General features: G+C 44.8%; 1 protein-coding gene across 4 annotated transcripts in view; it reads right to left on the bottom strand.

Moving 5' to 3' along the window:
- HOMER2 (homer scaffold protein 2) overlaps positions 1-16,737 on the bottom strand; it is a 59,801-nt gene extending 43,064 nt beyond the window's left edge. For all 4 annotated transcript variants that reach the window (XM_063412396.1, XM_063412398.1, XM_063412397.1 and 1 more), the window contains exon 1: positions 16,176-16,737. In XM_063412396.1, coding sequence (XP_063268466.1) covers positions 16,176-16,267 — 92 coding nt within the window. In that variant the 5' untranslated portion in view covers positions 16,268-16,737. The remainder of the gene's footprint in view (positions 1-16,175) is intronic.
- Between the last annotated feature and the right edge of the window lie 10,282 nt (positions 16,738-27,019).

The following is a 27,019-nucleotide window of genomic DNA, read 5'->3' as shown; positions in this document are numbered from 1 at the left end:
ATTGGAAAAAAACAAGTTGAGGCACACGTGTGTGAAACTGGTTGTGTAACTGATCATTTCAGAGTTTTTTTTCTGACAAGACATTTAAAGGGGATCCATAAATCTGCACCTCAGTAATGTTACCACGGCCTCCCATTTGCAAAAGTGTGAATTCAAACCCAGCAAAGTGGAAAAAATACTTGTACTCTGTGTGCACCCAGCACCTCTCCCACCCTCGTGAAACAAAGCTGGATCAACACGTGAGCAGCTCCCCAAAGCTATTCTATTGCTCTGGATTGGTTAAAAATTACATCCCCTGTATCCACCCCAGCTCCAGTGGAGTTAATGCTTTCAGCACAGCCTCCTCTGTGGCACAATGTTTGCATTGTAATATTTCAGGGAGAAATGCCATTGTAAATTGAAAGCGTGAACCCTGGAGTGGAGAGAGCAGGGCTGCAGGAGCAGGAGCACATTCCCTGCCAGTGCCTTCCCTGCAGTCTCCATCCTGGTTAAGGGCACAAGGGGATGCCCACCTCTGGATCATGGACATGCCTGCATGGACCAAAGTCTACCCCATGCCACTGGCCTTGGGGAGGAATTTGTTTTGCATTTGTAAACAAGCAGCAAATTCCTTCAATGCAGTCGTGGGATCTTTATTACTATTTTTAATCCTCTGTACTTCTGCATGGCAGAAGGCTCAGGGTACTTTGAGGTTGTATGGGCTGTTTCACGTCTATTTACAAAATGGAGAGACTAAATGTCAGAGGATGCATGATCAAAACACATGGTACCTACAAACAGAAGACTGGAGTGAAATACCATGTGTGTGCACGTAAAACCCACTGACACCACCCTTATGACATAAAGCATCTTTATGACTTTTTCTCCTCCCATGCTATATGAATTTGCATGGTTGATGAGGATATCTTCGCACAAAACAATCTGAAAAGCTGATTTCAATCAGTGGCGTAATCAAAGCCTCAGTATTGCAAAATAATATGATTAAACACTCCATTATTTCAAACACCACAGCACTAAGCAGATCCTTGGAGGGGAGTGCTTTTGTGCACTAATCCATGCATGTAATTATCGATATGCTTTCCCATGCCCTATTCAAATGCTCTCCCCTGAGGCTTTTCTTCCACTTACACTAGGGGAGGGGAAAAAAAAAAAGCCCAATCAGTTCAGTTTAAAGAACAAGTTGTATAACTCTTTTTGATCTACTGCCTGAAGGATCAAATAAGGAATGCTACCAGCTGCAACGTCAGAAGCAAACGATAGGGCTCTGCTTGTCCTGGTGGTCACCACCTCGTGCCAGCAGCACGGGCAGGACACAGCTGTGCCCTGCTGGGACACGCTGCCACCCAGGCTGCTGCCACAGCACCTGGGGTGACAGCACCCTCAGGTCTGAGCACTCCCTGACACTGCAAGGAAAAGGGTACCAACAGATGCTTTAATACGAGGCTGCACGTCTTCAGTGAAACTTAAGGATGTAAAAATGAAAAGCAATTAAAGGATAAGCAATTTGCTGTGTAAGAGATTAGAAGGATGCAAGGCAATGCCCACACTGGGTTTTCAGTGCATGTATTGACTTGCCTGTGCTGAGAACACCACCAGGCTGGCAACAGCACTGGCACATTGAAATGGATTTGATCCCAGCAGCCTCCTTTCTAAAGCAAACCATCCAGAAGACAAAAATCACCAAATGTGGTCAAGAGCACCAAAGACAGTATTAAAAGCAGGAAAGAGAGGTTCCAGTGCAAGCACAGCCCCTGTGCAGCTGGACAAGGGCAAGGTGCTGGGCACCAGGAGGCATGGCTAAAGCCAGCCTTAGTGCCCACTCAGTGCAGTTTATATTAGACCACCTGAAAAGAAGCAGATTCCCATTTTCTGGAGGTTTTAACAGACTAATAGAATCAACAGGCAGAGTGCCTTGGTTGCTGCTTGCAGGCAGGCAGCAGCTCTCAGGAACTGGGGGACACAGCTCCTGGCACCCATGTATTTCCCAGTAGCCAATAAGATAACGGAATGACACATTTCTTCTGCTTCAAGTTAAAAATACAAAGGAAATTTCAAACATTTAGAAGCTAACATTATTCACTTTGATCTTTAAAAATATAACACCATCTGTAGCTGTCAGATTTACAGTACAGAACTCAGATATGTACATTATTTGTTGGTATAAAAAGCTGTCAGCAGCCTTGGTACAAAAGTAAGGATTCTCTGGCAATCTCCTGAGTTTCAGAGAGAACTACTAACCTGAAAAACTTAACCAACAGGTTATTCACGAGCAACACAGTATCTACAAAATAAAAAACCACCACTTCCCTTGCCACAAACCCCACAAAACTAAATCCTAACACTGCAAAGTGTGCATATTTGCAGGTAATATTGGGGGAAGCTTATCCCAGAATTTCCTGAACCTCAATAATCACCTATTTGTGATTCCCACAGACCTGTTCCCTCGGCACTTCTAATTTCTGCATTTCAGTGGTTCTAACATTGTAAGTTACGTACAGGTTATACAAAGCGTGGGGTGTGGAAGGACTTAATTTCAAGTATCAGCATTTTTCAAACTATGCAGGATCCGTAACTACAGCTAAAAAGCAAATATGCCTAAAAAATTACATTTTCCTGTCAGCAGAGTCTCAAAAATTAGTGTGGGCTGGCTGAAAATTTGTAGAATAAACAAAACACAGCACACATGCCTTTTATAAACTTATTATGCAAGATGAGTTTGGGTAATATGCAAAACCAAATAAAACATTCAAATTATTTTCTGGATCTGCATTAGCCATTCCAAATCTAACCTCAGTTTTAAGGAGGTGACAGTCCTGAGGGGCCAGGCTAGGACGCAGGCCAGAGGAAAGATTGGCAGGAGCAGTCAAAAGTCAGACCCCTTATAATGTCAGATCATTAACAGCTTTAAAACCAAAAGGCCTTGACCTTTTAAAATATATTCACTCTGCTGAAGAACTCTCTTCTCACTTTTCTGAAGTCAAACAAAAAATCTTGGAAAGACATTCTTAGCTGCATGATGCTAATGATGACTTTTCTCATGTTTGTAGTATTTAGCTTTTTGTGCCTTGGAAATTATTGCTATAGGAGAAGACATAATATTTTTTTTGCCTGCAATACACTCTGTCCTACTGGTATTTCTTGATTGAAAGACTGCACATAAATCTGGCTTTGCCTTATGAAATTAAGGTCTACTAGACATTAAAAAATCCAATTAGTGCTACAAAAATTAAGGCATACCATTTCCTCAGTCTCATTTACACTAATACAGACTTTTTTCCTTTCTGTCAAGGGTGAAGGACACAGCTGAATGATGGGAGTTTTTCCATCTCATTTATATATTGATGTAATAAGGGCAGACAGGTAGGCCTATGCAAGTGCTGATTCTGTCAGCAGCCCAAGTTGCCAGGACTGTGAATATTGTCACTTATAGATTGATAAATGGACTACACGGACTAATTGTATTCCAGCGTCTCTGGACAGATGGCATATCTTACAGCCATATGGTGATTATTTCCACTGAGCTGAAAGTATATTAACACTTAGCAAATGTTTAAAACGATGAGATGATCTAAAATAATTTTTTCATGAAGGGAGACAACAACCCTGGGCCCGGCTGGGCTGGGGCTGGGCTGTGTCCCAGGATTCCCGCTCCGTGTGGGCCCCGGGGCCTGCGGGTATCGATGGAGCCGGCTGCACGCTGGGCCCTCAGCGGGGCACAGGACACAGGACACAGGGCAAGGGACACAGGGCACAGGGCAAGGGACACAGGGCACAGGGCAGAGCCTGCTCAGCTCAGGGCTCTGTGGGCACAGGGCACAGCCTGCTCAGCTCAGGGCTGTGTGGGCACAGGGCACAGCCTGCTCAGCTCAGGGCTGTGTGGGCACAGGGCACAGCCTGCTCAGCTCAGGGCTCTGTGGGCACAGGGCACAGCCTGCTCAGCTCAGGGCTTTGTGGACACAGGGCACAGCCTGCTCAGCTCAGGGCTGTGTGGGCACAGGGCAGAGCCTGCTCAGCTCAGCTCAGGGCTGTGTGGACACAGGACACAGCCTGCTCAGCTCAGGGCTCTGTGGGCACAGGGCACAGCCTGCTCAGCTCAGGGCTCTGTGGGCACAGGGCACAGCCTGCTCAGCTCAGGGCTCTGTGGGCACAGGGCACAGCCTGCTCAGCTCAGGGCTGTGTGGACACAGGGCACAGCCTGCTCAGCTCAGGGCTGTGTGGGCACAGGACACAGGACACAGCCTGCTCAGCTCAGGGCTGTGTGGACACAGGACACAGGACACAGCCTGCTCAGCTCAGGGCTGTGTGGACACAGGACACAGCCTGCTCAGCTCAGGGCTCTGTGGGCACAGGGCACAGCCTGCTCAGCTCAGGGCTGTGTGGACACAGGGCACAGCCTGCTCAGCTCAGGGCTGTGTGGACACAGGACACAGCCTGCTCAGCTCAGGGCTCTGTGGGCACAGGGCACAGCCTGCTCAGCTCAGGGCTGTGTGGACACAGGACACAGCCTGCTCAGCTCAGGGCTCTGTGGGCACAGGGCACAGCCTGCTCAGCTCAGGGCTGTGTGGGCACAGGGCACAGGGCACAGCCTGCTCAGCTCAGGGCTGTGTGGGCACAGGGCACAGCCTGCTCAGCTCAGGGCTGTGTGGGCACAGGGCACAGCCTGCTCAGCTCAGCTCTTCTGCACAGCCCCTGTTCAGTGCCACTCTCTGCCAGCTGCCCCAAGAGCTGGCAGCACTGAGACACACACTTCCTTCTCCTGGTATTTCTCATTCCTTCTCTTCTCTCTGGTTGAAAAGGTACAGAAGTGATTGTCCTGCTTTTAAAGGTAGCCATAGACCCAGCCCTGCCCCCTGAAAATCCAGTGGAGGACTGGCCAAACCTTAAACATGGGATCTCTGCAGTAGGATTGACTCGGCAATGTGCACCTGCAGCCCAAAAAGCCAACCCTACTCTGGGCATCCCAAGAACAGGTCAAGGGAGGGGATTCTCCCCCTCTGACCTGCTCTCCTGAGACCTACCTGGACTATGGCATGTAAGTCTGGGTCCTCCAGTGTAAGAAGGACATGAAGCTGTTGGAGTGAGTCCAGAGGACACACAGATGATTGGAGAGATAGAGGACCTCTCATCTAGAGACAGGCTGGGAAAGTTGGGTTTGAACAACCTGGGATAGGGGAAGGTGCCCTATCCATGACATAGAGGTTAGAACTAAATGACCTTTAAAGTGTCTTCCAACCAAAACCATTCTATGACTGTACATGCACTGAATGCATTTCACTACCCCATGTCTACTCCCAAAAGAGAAATCAACTGGGAGGGGACAGAATTAGGCCCCAGCAACCCTGTGAAACAAATCAACCCAGCTGAGTAGTGACCAGAGGCTCACCCTGCCCACTGCCAGCCCCGTCACCATTGTGAAGTTCTGCAGCGCTGTCAGTGCCGAGCGGGTGGCTCGGTGATCACCAACTGCCCGTGGATCACATCAGGGACACATCCCTGCCGTGAGATTTATCCAGCAGTGAACTCACCCTCCAGAACAATGGGAGAACACACGCAGGAGACCTGATCCTCTTCTGCTCTAAGTTACTGCTTATTTATACCAAACAAATGCGAGCAAAATCAGCTCAAATTCTCCACAGATGTTTATGCTAGAATAATAAACCCCTATCACACAAGTTAAATGATTTTTTGTTTCGCTTTCAGAGCAAAATTCTGAACATTTGTTTGTTTTAAAATAGGATTGAAAATAATGTTTTGTGTTCTGCAGTAATTTGTTTTGCATGCACTGTCATGATAGGAAAGTCTTTGCTAGTGGAAACAACCACCTCCCTTGCTAGGGGTGAAAAAAGTTCACGTATCAGTTTTCTCTATTTGCCATAAGCAAAATACAGCAAGTCAAGAGCTGGAAACTGCACTCTTCACAGTCCCTGTGATCTAAAATTAATGCCTGGTGTTGGTATGCAGAATGGATCAAGTACTTGCTCAGCCACTGAGGACAAGGTGCCAACTGGTGAGAAATTCTTACTATGCTTTTCACACATTCACACTTTAGCACCTAAAGTATTAAACCGACTTCATTTTAAAGGCCTCTTTTTCAGGTCTCCCTAAATACAGGGTTTGTTAGGAGGCTTTACTAGCCCTGAAAGGCAGCAAAAGAACATATAAGCTGCCCATTTCTCCCTAGACAACGCAGACTAGCCCTGTGTTTTTCCGTGTGCCTCCCAGCCAACACTGACCCGGGTCTGGAGCTGCTGCCACCCTGGGCTCCGGCCAGGCTGTCCCCCCAGGCAGCAGCAGCAGCTCAACGTCACTACAGGGGAAGGAGACGTGCCAAAAAGGAGATGGAAAAAGAAAAGAAAGAGGGGAAAAGTAACCTAACTCCAAGGTGGAAAGTCCGGACCACCTGTCTAACTAATGGAAATCAGCTGTTCTTCGATGGAGCAACAGACAGCACTGGACTATCCCAAATCGTTCCCAGTGGTTGCATGTCTGTTTTATCTTCTGGCCAATAATTCAGAGGTCATCCTTCAAAGCAGCTGATGAGCATAAACTCTTTCCAGCATAACCCCATGCCACTTGTGCTAATTTAACAGTTATTGGGAAGGGTGTTGGAGATCACTGCAATATTACTTTGGTATTTCACAAGAGAAGCCATCCAGAGTTGCACAATATTGCTCTCCCTCCAAAGGACAAGGATGCCAATTCATAAGGCAGGGAGGAAAGACCAAGCAGGGAATGCAAAATGGATTAGATATTTTGATTCCTTTCCAAACTCTAAGCTTAAAATATAAAAAAAACTTTGGCAACTTCTCCCCCATAGAATTTGAAATGCTAATTTCTACCTCAATGGAGAAAAGTTCTTGCAAACATCTGAACAATACATATGCAGGATTATTACTCTGCGGCTGAAAAATTCAGAACAGACCTTCCCTGTAGAGGGAAAAGCAGGTAACCACAACCACAGCAGAAGTGTTTACCCCAGCCTTAGATCCAGCTGATGAAGGAATTTGTCCCTACAGCCCTCTGCAAAACCACAGGCTTTGCAGAAAAGTCTGGGGAGGAAAAGCAGGGCAAGAGAGATTGCTAAGAGCATCAGGCTGCACACTACCACATCCTTGAAAGCTGATGCATCTCCCATAATATGCAATTTTGAAGGTCTCAGAAAACACATGCTCAGAACCTTCTGTCTGGGGAAAGTCTTGGAAGATCACATGGAAACTTTAAAGACATTATTTGTCCTTCAGAGCTCTCAAAAGACAAAGTGGAATTTCATATTGTGCACAAACACCCATTCCCCTGCTCCAAAGCACACAGGAAGGTGAAAGAGGCACAGAGGGGAAAGAAAAGTTCCCCAGGGAAACATGGATACAGACACACTTCTGGATCTGCCTGGGAGATGAGCAGCCTCTCCATCTACCCCAAATAACTCCTAAACCAACAATTCCCTCGCTGGAGCGTGGGATCTGGCCCTTGCTTCACAGCTATTGTGTTTCATTGTAACTGAGATTACAGACTCAAGCTTTCAACTCCATTCCCTTGAATTTGGGTGGGTGTAGTGAAGTGACAGATCCCTGTTCTCAGTCAAGCCAGTTTCTGTTCTTCTGAAAAGGACCATAAACCAAATTAGATGGGTTTTTTATGAATGAGCATTTTTAGAAGACACTTTAAATACAAGTTTATGAGGAACATCTCTATAAACAAGAGGCAACAGAAAATGATCTATCTCCTGTAATGGACTACACAAGCGACAAACAGCTGTCAAACATAACAATCGCAAAAAGAGAGAGTTCTCATTCACCCGTGTGCTGTACAGTTTTAGGCAACTAAATCTCCTTTATTATTTCCTAAAAGAATAAATTTGTCCCTATCACAGCTGGAGGAGAGGGGATTATTACGGCAATCACTGAATTTAACATGAGCATGACCTGAGTGCAAAGATAATTTTATCTCCTCCTTGTACACCCAAGGGCAACAGTTGTGCCCTTGCTGTACACTGTGCCCATGTGCACTGCCCACTTTCTGTTCTGCCTGGCAGGAACCTCCTAAAGGAGGAGTATTTCAGCTTTTGGGTTTTTTTATCAGGGGTTTGGACCACATGAGGGTGTAAGAAGTAAGGACTTTACCTGGAAGGGCAGTGCTTAGGTACATCCTATATACAGCCCACACAAGATACAGACTCAGCACAAGTAATATTAAGAGAGGAAAAAAAAAACCCACAAAACCAAAAAAGGGAACTGGATATATACTAGGTTAGTGTTTAAGAGAGTGGGTGAAGTGGCTAGACCTCCTCTTGTGTATAAAGGTGGAAGGAGATTAAACTGACCACCTCGTGGCTCTCGAGGTGTGAAATCCCATTTCCATGTCAGGACATGCTACATAGTGGAAGAAAAATCTGAGCTGACAGCTCTGGGAGAAAGTTAAACTAATAGGGACTGACGACATCACCTTCAGGATTGGCATCACATCATCCTGCATGCCAGAAACTGCTCCATCCCAAAAGGTAGGATCCTCCAAAGGCAATTGTCATCAGCTCTCTGCAAGCCAAATCTGCCACTTGGAGGCATGGAACAAGTTTTAAACCTGTAATTCATACAAACTCATTTGTGTGATGTGTAGAACCTGGGGTGGTTGGGAGACACAGGGACAACTATGCTGCTGCCATCTTTGCACCCCACCAGAATAGAGCTCCTGCCTCATCTTTAGACACCACCATCTGTGAAATAACTGATAAAAAGGTGTCAGACTCTCCCCACATTTCCCACTCATCCTCCAAGCAGCTTGGTGTCCCAGCAGAGCCCTGGGTGTTGGCTGGGGACATTCTGCACTTCTCATCTCAGAGAACTTCTCCACCTGTTTTCAAATGCTCTTATTGAGCATTTTCAATATCACCAAACATTGTACGCTCCCGCAAACAACTGCAGAGAGACACAGGTGTGTGCCACAGATTCATAGTGGGAAGCTGCAATACAAGTCTGACAAAACCAGGGAATGAAACAAAGGCAACAACAAAGTGTTGCTGTTACAGATTATAGAGCAACTCACCAACAGCAGAGAACTTGAGTCAGCCATTGCAACACAATTAATATGAGGGGAGAGCGTGCACCTTGAAGTACTACCTTTCTAAAGGACAAGCTTTGAGTACTCCCCAGCTTTGGCTACACTGTCCTTCTTCCAGGGATGAAACAATAGGTAATTGAAAATACTAAAAATAAAATTCTCATACTGCCACAAATAAAATTAAGATTTTCCTTCAGAGCCAAGCAAGATTAAAGTTTTGTATTTTTTCCCTCCCAAGAAATACAGTGTTTCCATATCTGAGGAGAATCTACTGCAAAGTGTTAAGCAAACAACAAGTATTTATTCAGTAAGCACTCATACAGCACCATTTCACAGTTCCACAAGGAAGGATCCTCAGTACAAGCAGAAGCAGCTTTAGGAAAAAATACTTTGCAAGCTGGCTACATATTTTTAAATGTATTCCACAGAGGCCTTTGCTGTCTTGCTGCACTGAGGTACTAAACGTTGCCTGATAAGAATGCAGTTGCAGGATTATTATTATTATAATGAAAATGCTAATGGGGAACAACACTGGCAGCTCTGGAGGGCTCTCTCAGGCCTCTTGATGCATAGGCAGAAAAGTGCAACTTCTACAGAAATTTTTTTTCTGAATTGCAGAAGGGTTCAAGTTTCTAAATCCTGTAGGCTGCAGTGAAACTTCCAGATGGAAAGGAAACAGTTTGTCCCTTCAGGAATTCTTACAATCTTGCATTTCGGTAAGCCACGTCAAATAAATAAAATCAGATCAGTGCATGGAGGAGGCAGGAAAGGAGGATGTGGTGCCACTGAGGGGAACAGGTTTGCACAGTAAGCAGCACTCACTGCTGCTCACACCTCCATCACCCTCTTTTCCCTTGTTCCCCTGTCTCAAATCTGCACACTCTTGCTCCATGGTAAAGCCACTGTTGTTTTGCAGCTAAAGCTCTTGCTAGCCTTCATACATGAAGCCCACAAATCCTAGAACACCTACACAGCAGAGCCTCCTGCTCCCCTATGAGTCATTAAGCAGGCTGTCCCGCTTGCTGATGTCAGCCAGCAACATCCTTTTTTTTTTAAACAAATCCAAAAACGCCTCGAGCATCAATTATTTAAAATATTATCTTCATTTTAATCCTGACCCCAGTGGCAAAATTATCATTACGAAGCAATTCCAAGTGATGCAGAGGGTCCAGCAGGCTCTAATAGTTGCTACGTCAATGAGGAGTAAGCAGGCAGCTCCTCGTGTCACACATGAACTCAGCACAGAGCACCCGAGCCGGCAGCAGCGGGCAGATCTCTCTCACAAACAGGCAGAGAGCAGCTAGGATGTGTCACCAAAAATACAATCAAAGATCAACTGCATCATCCAATCTCATCTTGTACATTTTGCATGAGTGTGTATTACACAAGCCCTGCTCACACCATCCCTAACCTGTGCTGGGTGGTGCGTGGCTGTGGCGCAGCAGCAACCTTCCCAGATGCTAATTGTCTATTCCTGCCTAATTGCTCTTGCCATTAAAAGGGCTTCTTTAATGCTCAAGCTTAAACACTTCCTGTCTTCTTTTGAAGGCAGTGCCCTTGTCACATTCTGAGGTTTAAGAACAGGATCATCAGCTATTTACAGTGTACAGCTGAATTATCAGAGAAACAGAGTTGAAATATGTTCCTTTGAGCACATTTACATCCTAAAGAGCCATGACCAAATCACAGGATAAACAAGACACACACTGTACTTGCAGTGCACAGAGTGCAAAAGGAGATGGAGAGCATTCAAGGTGAAAGCAGAGATTTGACCATGTAGCAACCTTGAGGAATGAAGACTTTCCCACTCTGCACACACCCTATCACAAAGTCAACAGGAAAACCAACAGCTGATTCAAAATGCTTACGCGTCCCTAAGCGTACGTTCATGGGTGAGGCTATTTATCTTAGGCACTGCAATAACAGAGCCAAATGAATGAATAAAATGAATACACAGCACTGCAGAAAATCTAGGCACTAAACCAGGCTGATGCCCTCGCTCTTGGGTTCTCAGCAAACTCACTGTCCTCTGCCTGGTTCAGTTGTGCTGGGAATATGTTTGAACAGTCTGAGACACTTGATCACATCCTGGACCAGCTGAAAAAGATTCAGTTTAAAGGCAATGAACATCAAATAATTCTTTTTAACATTTCAAATTATGCCTTTGTTATCAGGAGACCTACTCACCATTCTCTTTTCAAATAGAAAGAAAGGCTTGAGGGACATCCCAGCTTTGTGGAGAATATTTTATTTATAAGATTTTTCTCAAGTGATAATTAAATTAACAGTGGTAATTAATTAGGTTAGCAGCTGAAAGCAACTTAACTATGATGACTCTTGGCATACAGTTTTCTTTCTGTCCATAGTCTACATGAGCAAACGTCTGAGGAATTTGCAGAACACTCAAATTTGTTGAGGTACTGGAAGATTTCTCCTCTCGTAATTTGGTGAACTTATCTGTAGCAGACCTTATAAATTCAGTTACAAGCATCTGTCTGCAGTGCCATGAACTCCTCACACAGTTGTGAGAGGCAAAGTCACTTGGACAAAGCACTGTTACAGGTTTGTTCACTCACCTGAATACAACCACACCAAAACTCTAAGCACTCACAGATCATTACAAGGACCTATTGTAATAGGTCTAATTGTAATATTGTAATTAGACCTATTGTAATAGGTCTAATATTACAAGACCTATTTGGTCTTTTTTTTCCTCTTCCGTCCTCTCCACCAAGCTCCCTGCCTCTCTAACCTTACATAAATGAGTTTAACACAAGCAAGTGACAAAACACTATTAAGGTCTAGGGAAACTAGATTTTCCCTATCATTTCATTGAACCCAAATACCTCTCCAGAAGAAAAAGTTCTCTGGAACTGACTTCTCCACTGATTTCTCTGCAGACACCTGTATTTGTACACAGACATGGAATTCTCCAAGTCAGAATAACATCCATTTATATCTACCCTGCAAAATGAAAATAGCTATGTCAGGAACCAAGGCTGTGAAGAATCAAGCACCCCCAGCCAGCTGCTTCAAAACCCACGAGATGAAGAGCCTCAGTAACCATCAGATCTCAGTCCCTTTCCTTGAACACCAAAACCACCACCAGCTGGATATAATCTGTCCCCCTGAGCTATGCTGGGGACCAAACTGAAGCTACTGACCTTAAAATCTCAAAAAAAGACTCCCTGAGCTCACAGTACCGACTCAGCTGTATTCAGGCACACTGTTGTCCCAGCCCTGCTTGCAGGGACCCCAGAGTGCAGTGCCAGCCAGGTGCCATTCTCTGCCTGCCACCCCCAGGGTCCCCGAGTGTCCCCTTTCCTGGCTGACAGATGGCCTGGCCAAACTTTGGACGGAGCCAGTGAGAGACTCCCATGGATTTCAGCGGGAGCTGGATGAGAGCCAAGGTGAATTTCCTCTGCAAAAACACTATTCCCTGCCACGGAGCTTCTCAGGCAAAGCTTATCACCATGGTTTCTAAAGTACTGCTGGTACCAGAAAGTGAACACCCTCCAAAATTACTGTCTTCCTATAACACGAGCTCCACCACATCTTCTGCTTTGTTTATCTCCTTCACTCCTCACCCTCACATTAGTTTTTGCCTTCCACTCCCCAAATAAAGCCACATGTTGGCCAGTGGACATTAGTACTGCTGAGAGCAGAAGGGAGGAGAGCAAGGCAGACTTTCCTGATCTCTTAAATGTCAGTGCATAATAAAAACATCATATATGGCCACCCTCAGTAATACAGCGCCATGCACCTTTCCATGAATACATCACAGGGGGAACAGAGTTTTGTTGAAGACCCCAATCTCCTTAAGATGGTTACTTCAGTGCCTGATCTAGGCTTGGAAACTTGCCTTTTCCAAACTTCCTCCTGCTTGGCTCAAAGCTCACCTGGAGAGGTATGGACAGATCCCAGCTGAAGGGCACTAAATTACCCCATGCTGCCCCTGAGGAAGCAGCAAAGAGAAGACATCTCATGTCAGCCAAAAGACAGGTGTGCTGTGGGCTAGTTCACCATTAACCAGTACAGCACACACTTCTACATGGTTGTGCAGCTTTCTGCAATAATTTCTAACACTCAGAGGCCTGATTGTCATTTTGATATCATTTATAAAACAGAATTAAAATACAATTTTAATTCCAGAGGGTATTTAAATCAGTTGAGTTTTAATCCAATAGATAATACAAATAACAGCTTCAGCAGTGAAGAGATTTAAAGGTCTAATCCAAACTGGATACTTGTCACACACCTCATAAGAGAAATTATTTGTAATGGATAGATAAGGAAATACAAAGATATTAAAGAAATGAAAATAATAAAAGAATTTAGACACAGATGAAACAGCTATCCAGCACCTTCTTAAATCAGCTCAAGCATCCTTATAACTGTAAATTTAACTTGGACTACTTAAACTGAGGTCACACTGAGTCAGACCACAGCTATTAGATGAGTAGGTACAGCCCACTAACATCAGAGACACTTCCTCAATTGTGTCAGCCCTTGGCCTCCAACATCAAGAGACAAAGCAAGAGGTATTTTCAGACACAGATTTCTACAGCTGGAAATGTGTTACATTGTGTTTTTCAAATAGGTGAAGTTAAAGTTCTGAAAGGATTGAGGTAGCAGCAGCTATCAGATACACTGGGTAGAAGAAAGAAGTGATTTGCGAAAAGTAGACTTCTGTCTGGCGAGATTCTTAACAGTGGCTTGATCAAAATACAGTGGTTTTCAGTCAGCAGCAACTTTCACATTGACTTTTATGGACACTGGAGCAGATTTTTTTTCCTGGTCACTTTTTTACAACGTTGTTTTCATATCCTCTGTATTACAGGCATTAGGTTTTTTAAAAAACATGTAAAATGCTTTTGTAAAACTACCTTGCTGCCTAGTAAGTTGAACTAAACCAACAGTCTAAATAGCTCAGCTCACAGCTAATAAGCAATTTAAATAGCTTTGCTTTGCTAAGCTCAAGTAGCTGTATCAGGTTTCATAGCACCATCACTCACTGCCAAATCCATAGGCAGCATTTAATGAATCATTAGCAATGGTCACCCCCAGGAAAAAGAAAAAAAGGAAAGTAAAAGTATTTTAAGAATGAAGGCATTGTCACAATTTCTGTGAGCATATACCCCATATATGACACCAAAATGTGCCCAGGAAACAAATCCCACTTGAATACCTGGGCCAAAATATATTTGTCCAAGTAAGAACGACTGAGCTCTGTGTTCTGACCACAACCTGCTTCACAAAGACACCTGAGTACAGAGGTGCCCATTTCATAAAAGGAAAAGCTCGAGCATGCAGAGGTGAAGGATTTGCAGCACAGATGGAACCGGAAGAAAACTGGGAGGTTGCTCCTGTGTCATGTGTGCTAAGCCATAGTTGCAGTAATGCTATCACAAACATACTTCCAAGTTCTCTGGATCAGAAAGTGAATGGCAAGATGATGATGTGAGACACTGGAAAAATGCATATTCACCAAACACCTTGTCTGAACTCTGTACAGAGTGCAAGAGAAGGTACAGCCCACGCTGAAACCAGGGAATGAATGACACTGGGAGCTTGGTCTCATGTGCAGCAGTGTAAGACAGAAATGACTGAGAAACACATTAAATCCGGGTATTGAACCAGACTAGTGAACGTGCCTGCTCCCTGTACAAGTCTGCATGATCTGACACTGCATGTAGCAGCACAGACAGGAGCACAATCAGAGCTCTCAAAAGCCTTTGCAGCCAAAGTCCTTTGCAGCTTGAACAGCTCCAGAGGCAGAGCAGGACCACACTGAGCCCAGAACTACAATTGACTGACAGGAGGGGTGGGGGACCACAGTGACCTTCCACTCAGTTCTCTCCAAGCCACAGCTAAACTGATCTACCAGTATGGAAACAGTTAAAAATGCCAGCAACTCAAACATTTCTTTTAGAGACGCCCAGGTGGAGTGACAGAGGCAAGTTTCTCATGGACTGGATGTTTCTGATCATCCTGGACTCTGCGGGGCAGTGCTGCTCCAGACAGGTTTTGATACTTCTTTCCCCAACCCCAAGGACGGTTTCTCTTTTATTTTCCAGTGAAACTCTGCATAATTAAGAAGCAGGTGAGCTCCCTATATTCCTGAGGAGAAGCATGGGGAGATATTTACTCAGATCCTATTTCTCCTTCTGCCCCTCTGCTATTCTATTCAGTACTCCTGAGTATCAAATTTGGACACGTGCATGTCATTTTAATTCATTATTTATCCATATACTCTCAAATTATATCACTTTGACAACAATCAACAAATCTATAGTGGGAAGTTGGACATTAGAAAGCAGCAGCAGAAGCTCAGAAACTGGAGAATGAGTCCTTGCCACAGGGGGGTGAGGAGAGGCAAGGAAAAGGTGTAAGAGAACATAATAGGATAAAAATAAAGTAAATTAAATGTGTGGGTTTGGAATCCCCCAAGACATTCTGGTCGAGAGGATCTCAAACCTATATATAGTTCAAGCCAAAGGCACAACCTTAACCTCTGTTCCCTGATATTTCGTTCACAGCTTGCCCTAATGCCAGCATTTGGCTTTTGTCCCCTCATGTAAGTTAGAGGATAGCAAAAACGCAGGACTAATTTTTGGAAAGAGCAAGCTGAATTCTCCAAGAGGTCATCACATGTGGTCAGAGACTTTGGCACGTTAAAAAATATTTAAAAGAGAAAAATATTCCCAGAAATGAGGGACCAGCTGGCACAATTCAGGCAAGTTTACCGTGTGCCTCCAGCAGCCAGAGCTCTCGCTGAAGCCGCGCGTGAAAGATCTGACAATGAACTCGCTGCACATCCCGCAGCTGCCCGGCCACGGACCGAGCCCCGGGCCCGCACCAGCCCCCGCTCCGCGACATCCCGAGCTCCTCCCCGCTCATTCCAGCGGGGATTTTGCCGCCGGGGCTCTTCCTCCGCGGCGTGCCCGCTCCGCCGGCGGCTCGGGCGGGAGCCGGCTCCCGAGCGGGCGTCAGTGATTAATTAATTACGCTATAAAACGCCGGTTCTGGGGAGCGCTCGCCGCGCTCTGCCCGCTCCGCACCTGCGGCGGGGCCGGGGCGGGAGGCGGCGCCCACGCGGGGCCGGGGCCCGGCGGACTCACCCCATGTCTCGGCACCTTTCGGCGGCGGCGGCACCCCCGGGCGGCTCCCCGCGCTCGGCGGCCAGCGGCGGCCGCGTCCCCACTTCGCACATGCGGCCGCCCCGGCCCCGGCTGGCTGCGGCTGCACGGCGGCTGCACGGCGGCGAGAGCCGTCCTGCTCCTCCTCCCGCCGCCTCCCTCCCCCCTTACATAACCTCCCTCCCGGGCGGCGGCGGCACCGAGCAGCTCCCGCGGCACCCGCCGCCCTGCCAGGCGGCAGCGGGGGCGGCGGGGCGGGGCGGGGCGGTGGGCGCGCCCCGGGGCCGCTCCGCTCCCCGCCCCGGGCCCGGGCCGCCGGCGGGCGGGTCGTGCCCCGGTGGGCAGCGAGCAGCCGCGCCGGGGGGCTGCGGGATCTCGACCTCACGGTGCCCTCGCCGGGGGGCGGCCACCCGCCGAACGGGGACGAGGCGGCGAGAAAACTTCGGGTGAAGTTGTGGGGTGTCCCCGCCCGCGGCCGGGGAGCCTCGACGGCGAGAGGGCTGAGCCCACCCCGGGGAGCGGCTGCCCGGGAGCGGCTGCCCGGGAGCGGCTGCCCGGGAGCGGCTGCCCCGCACCGGGAGCGCCCCGCCGGCAGCCCCGGCTCCGCGGGCGGGCACGGCGCGCCCCGAGCGCGGATCGCGGGGATGCGCTTCCCGCTGGAGGCCATGCCACGCCGGGGGATGCCCGGTGAAACACGAGCGGGCGATTGTCTCCCACTGTCACGCCCTCCCCGCGGCTTTTCACGGTCCGAATCCGCGTTCCCGCGGGCCGGGAGCGCCGTGTCTGCCCCGTTTGGCCGCCGGCCCCGGCAGACCCAGCCCCGCAGCCCCGGTCAGGGGCCGCACCCAGCCAGCACCAGCCTGCTCTGCCCAGAAATGTGAATCCCGTGGGGAGGATTGAATGTCCTTTGGCCCTTCTCAGCCTCACTGCCAGTCTGTGCCACACAGGGTTCCCAAAATTATGTGGTTTAGTGAAAATAAAAAGAGGGCCGGTTCCTAACCAGGGAAGGAAAAATTGGACCAGTGTGGGAGAGCTGCGTAATGGTTACCCAGGCACGAGGGTGACACTGGCATCTGACCGGCAATCACAGGACACAAATCCATAGCAGAGCCGCGGACCTGCTCGTTCGGGTGTTCACAGCACTGTGTACACAGACACACTTACTCTTTCATGGAGAAAAAACGCCCAATTCACACATAAGACAGGCTTTTAACTTCACCCACACAAAGTTATAATTAATACTCTGCCATCAAGAGTGAATATTTTCATCCCCCCTCTTTTTTTTTTTTTTTTTTTTTTTTTTTTTTTTTTTTTTTTTTTTTTAATCTCACATTGATTTATTCTTTCTTTCCAAGGAAGTTTAGAAGTTGTGGGAAAGGCTTTATGTTCACTTGCTTTAACTTTGCCTGTAATAAGTGGAGGTGTCCCTAGTATGGTATACCTGGAGACTTCATGGGAATCCTGAAAGAAAAACTTAACCTGCAACCAAACACCTTCTAGCTATGGACAGACAACTATTTCCTCCTGTCTGGAACACCAAAATGGAATTTCAATGCCATACACTCCAATTGTGATTGGGGGGAACAAGGAGCAGGGTGAGGTATACAGACATTTTCACAAGGCTATGGGATGACACTCTCCAATATACCTGCTCTCTTTACCAAGCTCAGAGGGTACTGTGGGTGTTGAAGGAGACTTCACTCCTTACCTAATCACTGATATCAAAGGTTCCTATGTACTGTTCTGCCAGCTGAAGGTGAGGTTCCATTTCCTCTGAGATGGCAAAAGTGACAAACCTTTCATGTTCATGATAACCTGCATCCTTGAACATTGCTTTGATGTGACCATCCCTCCCTTCTAGGGGAAACAGTGAGGGGTAACATTCTCTGAAGGTAAAAACAGCAGCCTAAAAATCTCGTGGAAAAAATTCTCACCATGAATCTGAGCATTTTATGACACTGTTTTTACACCATTTACCTCATTTTGTTAAATTACATACTCCATTCATCAGAGAGAAATTGTCTTGGTCCTCTCTGATTAATTAGCTCATTTTGGTCAGTATCCAAAAGCTGTGTTTTATGAACCAGTGCTGCATGAGACTTACAAGTATCTAATGGAATTGGATCAAAACGGGGTAATGCACTCACTATGTGTGTCATGATGAGAATTGGAAATTGGAACTGCATTTGCCTTAGCATTTTCTAATTTTTCAATTTTGCATTCAAGACTGTGCTTTCATCCCCTTTTTTATTTATAAAAATAAAGCTTAAGTTTATGGAAGCATAATTGCTTGTGAAATTCACGTGATAGAAAATTTTGTATATTGCTTTTGTTCATAAGGTCTTCCCACTTCATTCATGCTCTTTGCAGAACTGTCTTCTGGGAGAGGGTTTTGGTCCAATTTCTCCAGTACCCTGAGACATTTTCCCTGGCAGACAGCACGTTAACCCAGTTTTCTGCTCCTATTTGGGCTTCTGTAAGTGCAGTCCCTTCATCTGAAATTCCCACTATTCCTCCAAATGGATGAGATACTCCTCTTTCTGAAGTGTGGCACACAGTTGTGGTCCTCCTTCCTCTGCCAAAAAGAGGATGAAGCCCTGTCCTCACTTCAAGTCAATGGTAAAAGTCTCATGGGTTCAAGTAAGGCCCAGATCTCATGCAAACTATAACAATGACAATATTGAATTAAGCCACTTTTCTACAGACAGTTCCATCTTGAACCTCTCTACCGTCACTGTCCTAGTTCGTGTATAGTTGCCATTGATTTACATTATTTTTGTGTCATTTAGTATTCCAGTTGTTTAAGTTATTTTCAGTTCTCTGTAAATGAGAACTATAAATATGCTATCACAATTAATCAGTTCTCAAGCTTCATATGTGACTTGATCTTTCATTTCCGAAATGAAATGTGCCTTTGGCTCAGGCACAGGATGTGTCAGGGAGGGTAATTCAGTCCTCATATAGTATTCACAAGTGTGCCCAAATTGCTGTGGCACGCTTAGGAACACTCAAAATACTGAAGGCACAGGATCCCTTGGTAGGATTCAAGCTGAGCAATAAAAATATCCACATTCTGTAAATGGGTCTAACTTCTTTAAATGAGAAATCTCTCCTGTTCCCACAGGCCTCCTAAAGATACAATTTTTTGATTCCTAGATACAGGGTGGATATCCTTTTCAGATAACAACCGTGGCTATGTACCCAGCATTCTGAAAAGCAAAGAGCTCACTGGGCTCTTCCTCTCTCTCAGTGTTTCTGTTCTCTCCTTTTGTTTGCTTTTCACTATTGTTGTCTCCTGCCACTCTATTTTATTTTATTTTAGATGTAATTTTATTGCAGAAAACCTGCTGTTCGGTCTTTTAAAACTATTATACTTCAAGGTAGTTTTCTCTCTATTTCCAATGGTGGATAGTATTAAATAAAATATTCAGTGCTGTGATTTTCTCTTTTTTCCAAGTAGACTGATGAAATCTGCATTTTTTTACTCCAGAACTGTGCCATTTCCTTTTTTTTTGCCCTGTGACAAATAGCCAACCGTTTTTTAGCTTTAAATGTTATCCAGGAGTTTAACCAAAATAAGCTTGGGGGAATTCTTGATTTTTACATTTGAAACAGAGAATTTGCTGTTTTAATCTCCTGACAAATGGATAACTAATGTAATTATAATATCACTGGATATAAAATGTTAAAGGTGAGCAACTGAGAAAAGAAAGGATTTAAAATCATTTTGTTGAAAACACTCTGATTTACAGTATTTGTTTTTAAAACCTACTTAATCTGATATCTAATAAATAATTAAGACAAAAGATATATTTGCTTAAAATAATGAACACTCTTGTCCTTTCAATTAAAATGTCAGAGCTCACAATAAACATTAGACCTTCAACAAGTCCTCCAGTAAGACATCTGATTTCTAAGAAAAAATTAGTTTTCGTCTCCAGTCTCCTTCAGGAATAAGCCAAAATAATAGGATTACTTTCTGTGTCTTCAAAAGAAAAAGAAAAAAAAAAAGGGAGAAAGTAATTTAGAAGCAATTTGTCAATCTAGTTTAAAATGGGTTGCATGTTCTCTTATTATTCTTTGCAGTTTATCCTTATATTTACTTAATACAAGGAAGCACCTGTCTAACTGGAGATATAGAAGGTTCATGCCCAGTTTCTACTTCAATTTTTTAAGAGTTGTCTTGTGAAATATGTGAGTACCAAATCAAAGCAGATGTTTATGTAAATGCAAAGAGCTGTCACTGTCACACTGTGGTATATATTGCCTTCTCAATAAAGACAAATGTGGCCAACCAAAAATAATTTTAAGTAAGATCTTAGAGAGAGAACACCTGGACAAATAAAGAAAACCAGCAAAACCAGAACACTGCCCTACAGTCACCACAGGACTCCAGCCTGGATGTGAGTACCCAGCAAGGTGTTGAAGGCTACAAAATTGTGAGAGGCTGATGGAGTGCAAGATGCTGACCACGGGCAGAGTCAGAGAGCATCTGTCAGCATTAATGCACAACAGGACAGATCCTCTGGGCATCCTGTGTGCTTTGGTCTGCTAGAAATCCAGCTTGGGACACACCCAGGAGTGCACACTGATCCTGAACATTTGTAGGGCTGGTCCCACACTAGGAGCAAACCTTGTTCCCTCATCAGACCTTTCTTCTTCATACTTCCCAGGTGAGACAAACAGATAATCCCAATTCTCCTTAATGTTCTCATTGATGTAGACACTCATTATGTCCACTCCACTGCAAAGGAAATGAGCTTGGTCACCTGAGAGCTTTTCTCTGTGTGTGGTGGGTGTTGCTGTCCTGCTCTGGAATCTTGCTAATTTGAACTGGTTTGGCAGGGGACAGAGCAAGACCCTGCAGAGCAGGTGAGGAGCACTGCATTGAGTGTCCTTACAGCCTGTGTTTGAGTCTATTTACTTGTGCATATGCACAAAAAAATACTGCTTTTTTGAGCACACATGCATGATTGAAAGTCTTCATAAAGCTGCTCAAAGGCATGTACAGGTCTCCCAGATGATGAGATGGATCCTGACTTGCTCCTCAAAACTGTACCAAATACGTTCAATTTTTCCCTTCCAATATGCAGTGCTTTGCATTTCATATGGCACTTTAGAAGTTATCAGCTTTTTCACTCAAAATTTATTTTGAGGGTTTTCTTTTTAAGTCCCCAGAGAAGAAAAAAGGTTCCATTTCATCTGCAAATACAGATTTTGACTGTGGTTTCCTTCCAGGCATATATCATAAAACTCCTTTTATTTGCATTTTATAAAATGGGAGTTAGGGCAATCAGGCACCGATTATGCAAACAGGGCAGATTAGTTTTCTTTTAAACTAATTCAGATCAAAATTGTTGGTCCTGGCAGGCCAAATTATACAAGAGAAAGGAGAAGGAGAGAGCTCTATGTCTTGTCTGTTAGAAACAGGAATCTCATATTGCGACTTGGCTGTCACAATGATGGTGACAGCCAAGGCTGCAGCAGAGAAGCAGATAATAGGAAAGGGAAAAGATATTCACATTTTTGGTGAAAAAGCTTAATTTTCAAACATGCAGAATTGTATGACCATACATTTCAGCAAAACATTTTCCTCACATGTAAATTTTCTTGTAGCTCGGGAGTTTTTAATTCTCAGGCCCTTTCTACCATCTGTAACTCAATCTCTATTTTTTCAAGAAATTGCAGACATCTGTTTAAATACCCATCTCTTCCGTCAGATGGAATTTTGGATTCAAAAATCTAAGCTCAAAAATAATACTAAAGTTGGATTTCATTTCCAAGCAACCACAGAGTGGCATTTTCAAGGCTGCCTTCCCTATCAGCCCACTGTGCTGTGCTGGCTGTGTGGGGCTCTCTGGGACAGCAGCAGTGTCTGCTGTGGCTCTGAGCTGGGCAGGGGGTTCTGCTGCACTGGGGCAGAAAGAGGAGGGGAGCTGGAAAATCTCCCCCCAGGCTCATTGCAGCTGCTCTGGAGGGCAGAGCAGCAGGAGCCAGGGGAGCGAATGAGAAGGAAATGTGGGATGTTCCTGGAGACTGTAGTGAGAAATGGGTTTTTTTCTTTTTTCAGCCTGTCCTTCTCCAAGTCACCCTGTTTCCCCCCTGCCCTTCTCCCACAGCCTGTGTGCCAGCAGGCAGGTCTTTATCCCACAGCTACCTCTCACTCATCACTGTGTCCCCATTGTCTCTCAAGAAAACACTACAGAGAGAGGCTGGGGCCAGACATTTCAGAGTATTTTAGTTTTCCAGAACTGCTGCCTTGGCTGCTTGTGGGAATTTGTACCTTGGACTGGTGCAAAATACCTCATTCTGTGTTTCTTTGGGACTCACTCATTGGTGGACTATAACCTGTAATCAGCTCCTTGCTGGCCCAACTGGAAAGAGAAGACATTTCCTGGGCACACCAGAGGTCTCATTCATTTCCAGGAATGCCCAAAGGCTTATGTATTTCCTTGTGGGCTGAGGTGTGTGGATCCTTTGCCTGGATGAATTCTCCAAGGGCTGAGCAGCACTGACAGTGCCAGGAGCAAATGAAGCCACACAGGATTTCAAGCCTACTTAGAAAACCTGATGGTGGAGGTGCAGTGGTGAGTACCTCAAACAATTTACCTGGGCTCTTAAAGACACGAGCAGCACCACAGCGTAAGGTTTTTCTCCTCCAGTTGTGAAAAATACCTTGACTCCAGAGAAGTCAGATCTGGCTCAGGGATTGGAAGCTGGCAGGGCCCAGGACATCAGCTGTGGGTGGTTTTCACAGACAGGGATAATTTTCATTTGTGAAGAAAACTGTTTGTCACCACAAAAGCTGTATTTTGCACCATTCTCTGAAAAAAGTGTTGAGCTTGTCACCTTGCAGTCTGTCCTATGGAAAACATTTGAGATGCATTTAGGAGGTAGGATAATGTCTTTATGCTTCCAAAATGCATTAGAAAAGAAAAACAATAAAACCAAACCAAAAATCCCCCCAAAACACAAACCAACAAACCCTGCTGGCCTTAACTTATATCACTTTCAAATGAAGTTAAAGAAAAGTTAAAGACCTTGACTTATACCAGTCTCTTTGTCTAAATCTTGCCAAACTACAATAATTAATCAATGATAAAAGTGAAGCCAGGGGGCCATAAATCATGCTGGTTTTACTACATTAAAAGCTCAGATCTCTAAAAGTAAAAAATAGCTATTTGACAATAGATTAACAAGATTACATCTCCCACGAAGAAAGATACCAGGAATACTTTGATGAGAAACTCCATTTTAAAGGCCTCAGTTGGGTTGCAAGTTGGGCTGGGCATCTTCCTGGATAGCTGAAGGAGAGTTTCTGCATTCCTAATTCTACCCAATATTACTTTGTTCTGCACCAATACCTGAATGACAAAATACATAAATGCTACCAATCGGTTAAATAAACATAATTGTTTTTTTCTTTTTTCAGCTCCATATTTTTCTTCTCAGAAAGTATCTACTGCCAACACTCTTAAATTCAATCTTGCAAAATTCTACATTACAGAAATGATAAAGTTCTTGTATCTCATAGTAAACACAGATTCTACTTTTCTTGGGAAATGTCATGGTCCTTGGGGGATGTATAAAATCCATACTCTGAAAAATCAAAGCAAAACTTTAGTCAGTGCAAATATTTTTTAAAAACCCCAAAGATTTTAGAGACATGTTTGCAGTTCAAGCACTCAGAGGGGCACTCTCTAGATCCAGAGTCCTTTCCTGGGTTTAGAAAAGAAAGGATGGCAGGCAGCAGCAGCCATGGATAATATTAAACCAGGTTTTTCATCTACAGTCCAGTTTGGGCTTTGGAGCCAGGGAAGGGATAACTGCACTACCATGGGAGATGACACCAAACAATGCAGTTTAACACTGTGGGACTTGAGCAAACTGGAGCAGAACACTTACAAGTTCCAGAAAAGCTTTTAGCTGTGTTTTGTTTCAATTTAGTCTTTAGCCAACAGAGAAATATTAATATACACACATCAAAACCTTTTCTACATACTTGAGAAAATGAAGTCAACACTACAAAGTATGGATGACACATATCCTCTATTTTTCATTTACTGCTTCTTTGCAGAAAAGCACATGATTTGTGTTGTGAATGTACCAACATTTTTCCAAGTTTAATTTGATAATTTTCTTGCAGGAATAGGATAATCTTCATCCATACCCACCTTTAATAATATTTATTACTGTTCTGCTCCTCTGTTTCTGACTGCATATTCTCTCTATGTCCATCTGTGAGTACCCTTTTCCCAAAATAGTTCATGACCACTCTTTCCTATATTTGCATGAGAGATGTACTATTATTATATTTGCATGGAAGAAGTTAGGTGATCCTCCAAAAATGTTTTTCAGTGATATCATTTGTCCAACTTGTAAGTGGATTTACAGTTCTAAATGTGACATCATAAGTGACATGTGACAGAAGATCTAAGCAAGAAATATTTTGCGGTCTCCTAGAAATCTATCCAGAATTGCTCTTTTATAGATCCTGTTTGTTTACCCAAAATAATTAACACTGGGTCATAGAGAATAACCTGCAGCTATTGTTGTTCAGTATTCAATGTTTTTCCAATATTTAAAGTTGGACTGTTGCTGGATTTAAGAACATATGTTGGCTTTTGAGATACAATTCCACAGCATAAGCTGTTCTGGGAAAGAGCAGGAGCCAGCCCTGGAAGCATAACAAAGTATGTTTTGAATGCACAGGACATGCAAAGCCACAAATGCCAGCCAGCACCACATGCTTAAAGCCACATTCAAAAAACCAGAATTTCCTCGAGCACAATAATGCCTGCTGTGACAAGTAACTAAACTCTTGAGGAAACAGCTGTTAAAATGCATTCTCCTCTTCAGCTAAAGGAATTCTCACTATACAGACACCTTCAACAAGGTGATGCTTTGCATTTTTCTTTGTTTTTACGTGCAGGCATCTCGAAGAGATAGCATCCACACAGAAGCCAGTCCTGGCCCTCATGATAACCATGGAAAAAAACCCTTCTTTTGATTTCACTGGGATCATGATTTGGTCATAATTAATTAATCCTCATTCCATTCCTGTGACACAAGGAGGGATACAGAGAGTTCACTTCACACATCAGTGCAGCGTGGTGTTTCTGGAAAATACCAGCTGTTCCAAAACAGAGGAGCCCAGCATGCAGTCTGAAACAGGATGCAACACTATCTCTATCTGGGACAATACAGGAAATGCTGAGTGGCACCACTTATAATAGATTTTGGCCAGCATACAGGGATTAAGAGACTTAATTTTCAAAAGGTGTGCTGGGACCTTAAATAACCATAAATAGTCAGGACTTGGTACCTCACTGGAAGAGCGGCAGCACATGCAGTGTGGTGGTTCCTCATGCCATGGGAACACATTGCTTCCTTGCTGGATCTTCTGCAGCTTCCAGCAGGACCAAGGGGGCTCCCACGTCCAACAGAGAGCCACTGCAAAGTCCTGACCCCGCGGAACGCAAAATCACAGCAGTACTTGGAACCAGGGGAACAAGGATTTCACTCCCTGGAAATAGTCTGTGAGATCTGGCAGCAACATTTCCCATCAGATAGCAACTGTGAGATCTTTGATATCTTATATAACTGCTATCCTTAAATAAATCATATATCTAGTTCATCATCTTTTCCCCTGATTTAATTAGAATTGTGCTTAGTTCTTCAGGTTGGTGAAGCCTTATCTTGCAATACACTGCAGATGCTACTGCTTGGAGATTAATGTTTGCTTTTTAATTAAAGTTTTTACTTGGGAGGTTCGTGATATCCCCACACTACCATTTAAGACCAAGAAAATAACTATGTATTATTCTTAAAATGGGCAGCCATAGCATAATAAGAAACAATCATATTCAGAATATCACCACGATCTACTATGTGGTTATCTTTTATATGTGAGATTTTCCTAGCTTGTTTTTAATGAGCCTCCATCAGAACTATGCATTTTCAATGATAATATCTCTATGTTTTTTTAAGTTTAGACTGTTGAGTAGTCAGCAAGATCTGCACTAGTTCCCCCCCAGCATCAGAAAGTTCAGCTGAGCACTGCCATGCTTAAGCAGTGCCACCACAGCTGATTGTCCCCACAGCAGAGCTCTGCGGATGAAGTGGGACAAGGAAGAAACAGCTACAGCCCAAGAAAGCAGGAAAGGGAGACCTGAAACAGGGAGGGTGAGCAGGGCCACAGGAACAACAGCACCGTGGAAAGGTTCCAGGAGAGCAAACTGCTACAGGAGTCTGGGGCAAAGTTAGAGAAGGAATTTCAGCAGAACTAAGGGAGGCAAGGATGCTGTGCCTCTGCATCTGGGGCAGAGGGGTGCCCCAGGAGGGCAGGAGGGGGTGCAGAGGGGTGGCAGCCAATACATAATCTCTTGAAAGATTAGGAACTCTTGTTTGCTGGAAAGAATGATCTCAAGTCCTAATTTAGTAACAGGAGGGAGAATTATTACTGCTCTGAGCAGTGTTGGCCCAGACCCCCAGAAAAGCACCAAGCATCACACAGCACAGACATAGACCAAAAAGATATTCCCTTGTCAAAGAGTTTCCAGGTTTTGCAAGGCACAACACAGGGATGCACAGAGGAGTGCTCCCAACAGGGAGCAGACTGCTCAGTCCAGCTTTGCAAAATCCTGCAGCTTCTCTGCAGCTCAGCTAATTCACTTATACCTTATTTCACTGTAGCACAGTGTGGTCACAATGCTGATTAGTATGTCTGGAAAATTTGGATTTGCAACTTTTAAGAACAGTTACTTAACACTAAAAAGACACTCTCAATTTGAGTTAGTACAAAGCTGGCCTATAGTTCAGCCCTT

This window comes from Prinia subflava, chromosome 15 (assembly GCF_021018805.1).
Source record: "Prinia subflava isolate CZ2003 ecotype Zambia chromosome 15, Cam_Psub_1.2, whole genome shotgun sequence".
Lineage (NCBI taxonomy): Eukaryota > Metazoa > Chordata > Aves > Passeriformes > Cisticolidae > Prinia > Prinia subflava.
Note: the sequence above shows the minus strand (reverse complement) of the source record. Positions and strands in the feature narration are given on the sequence as shown.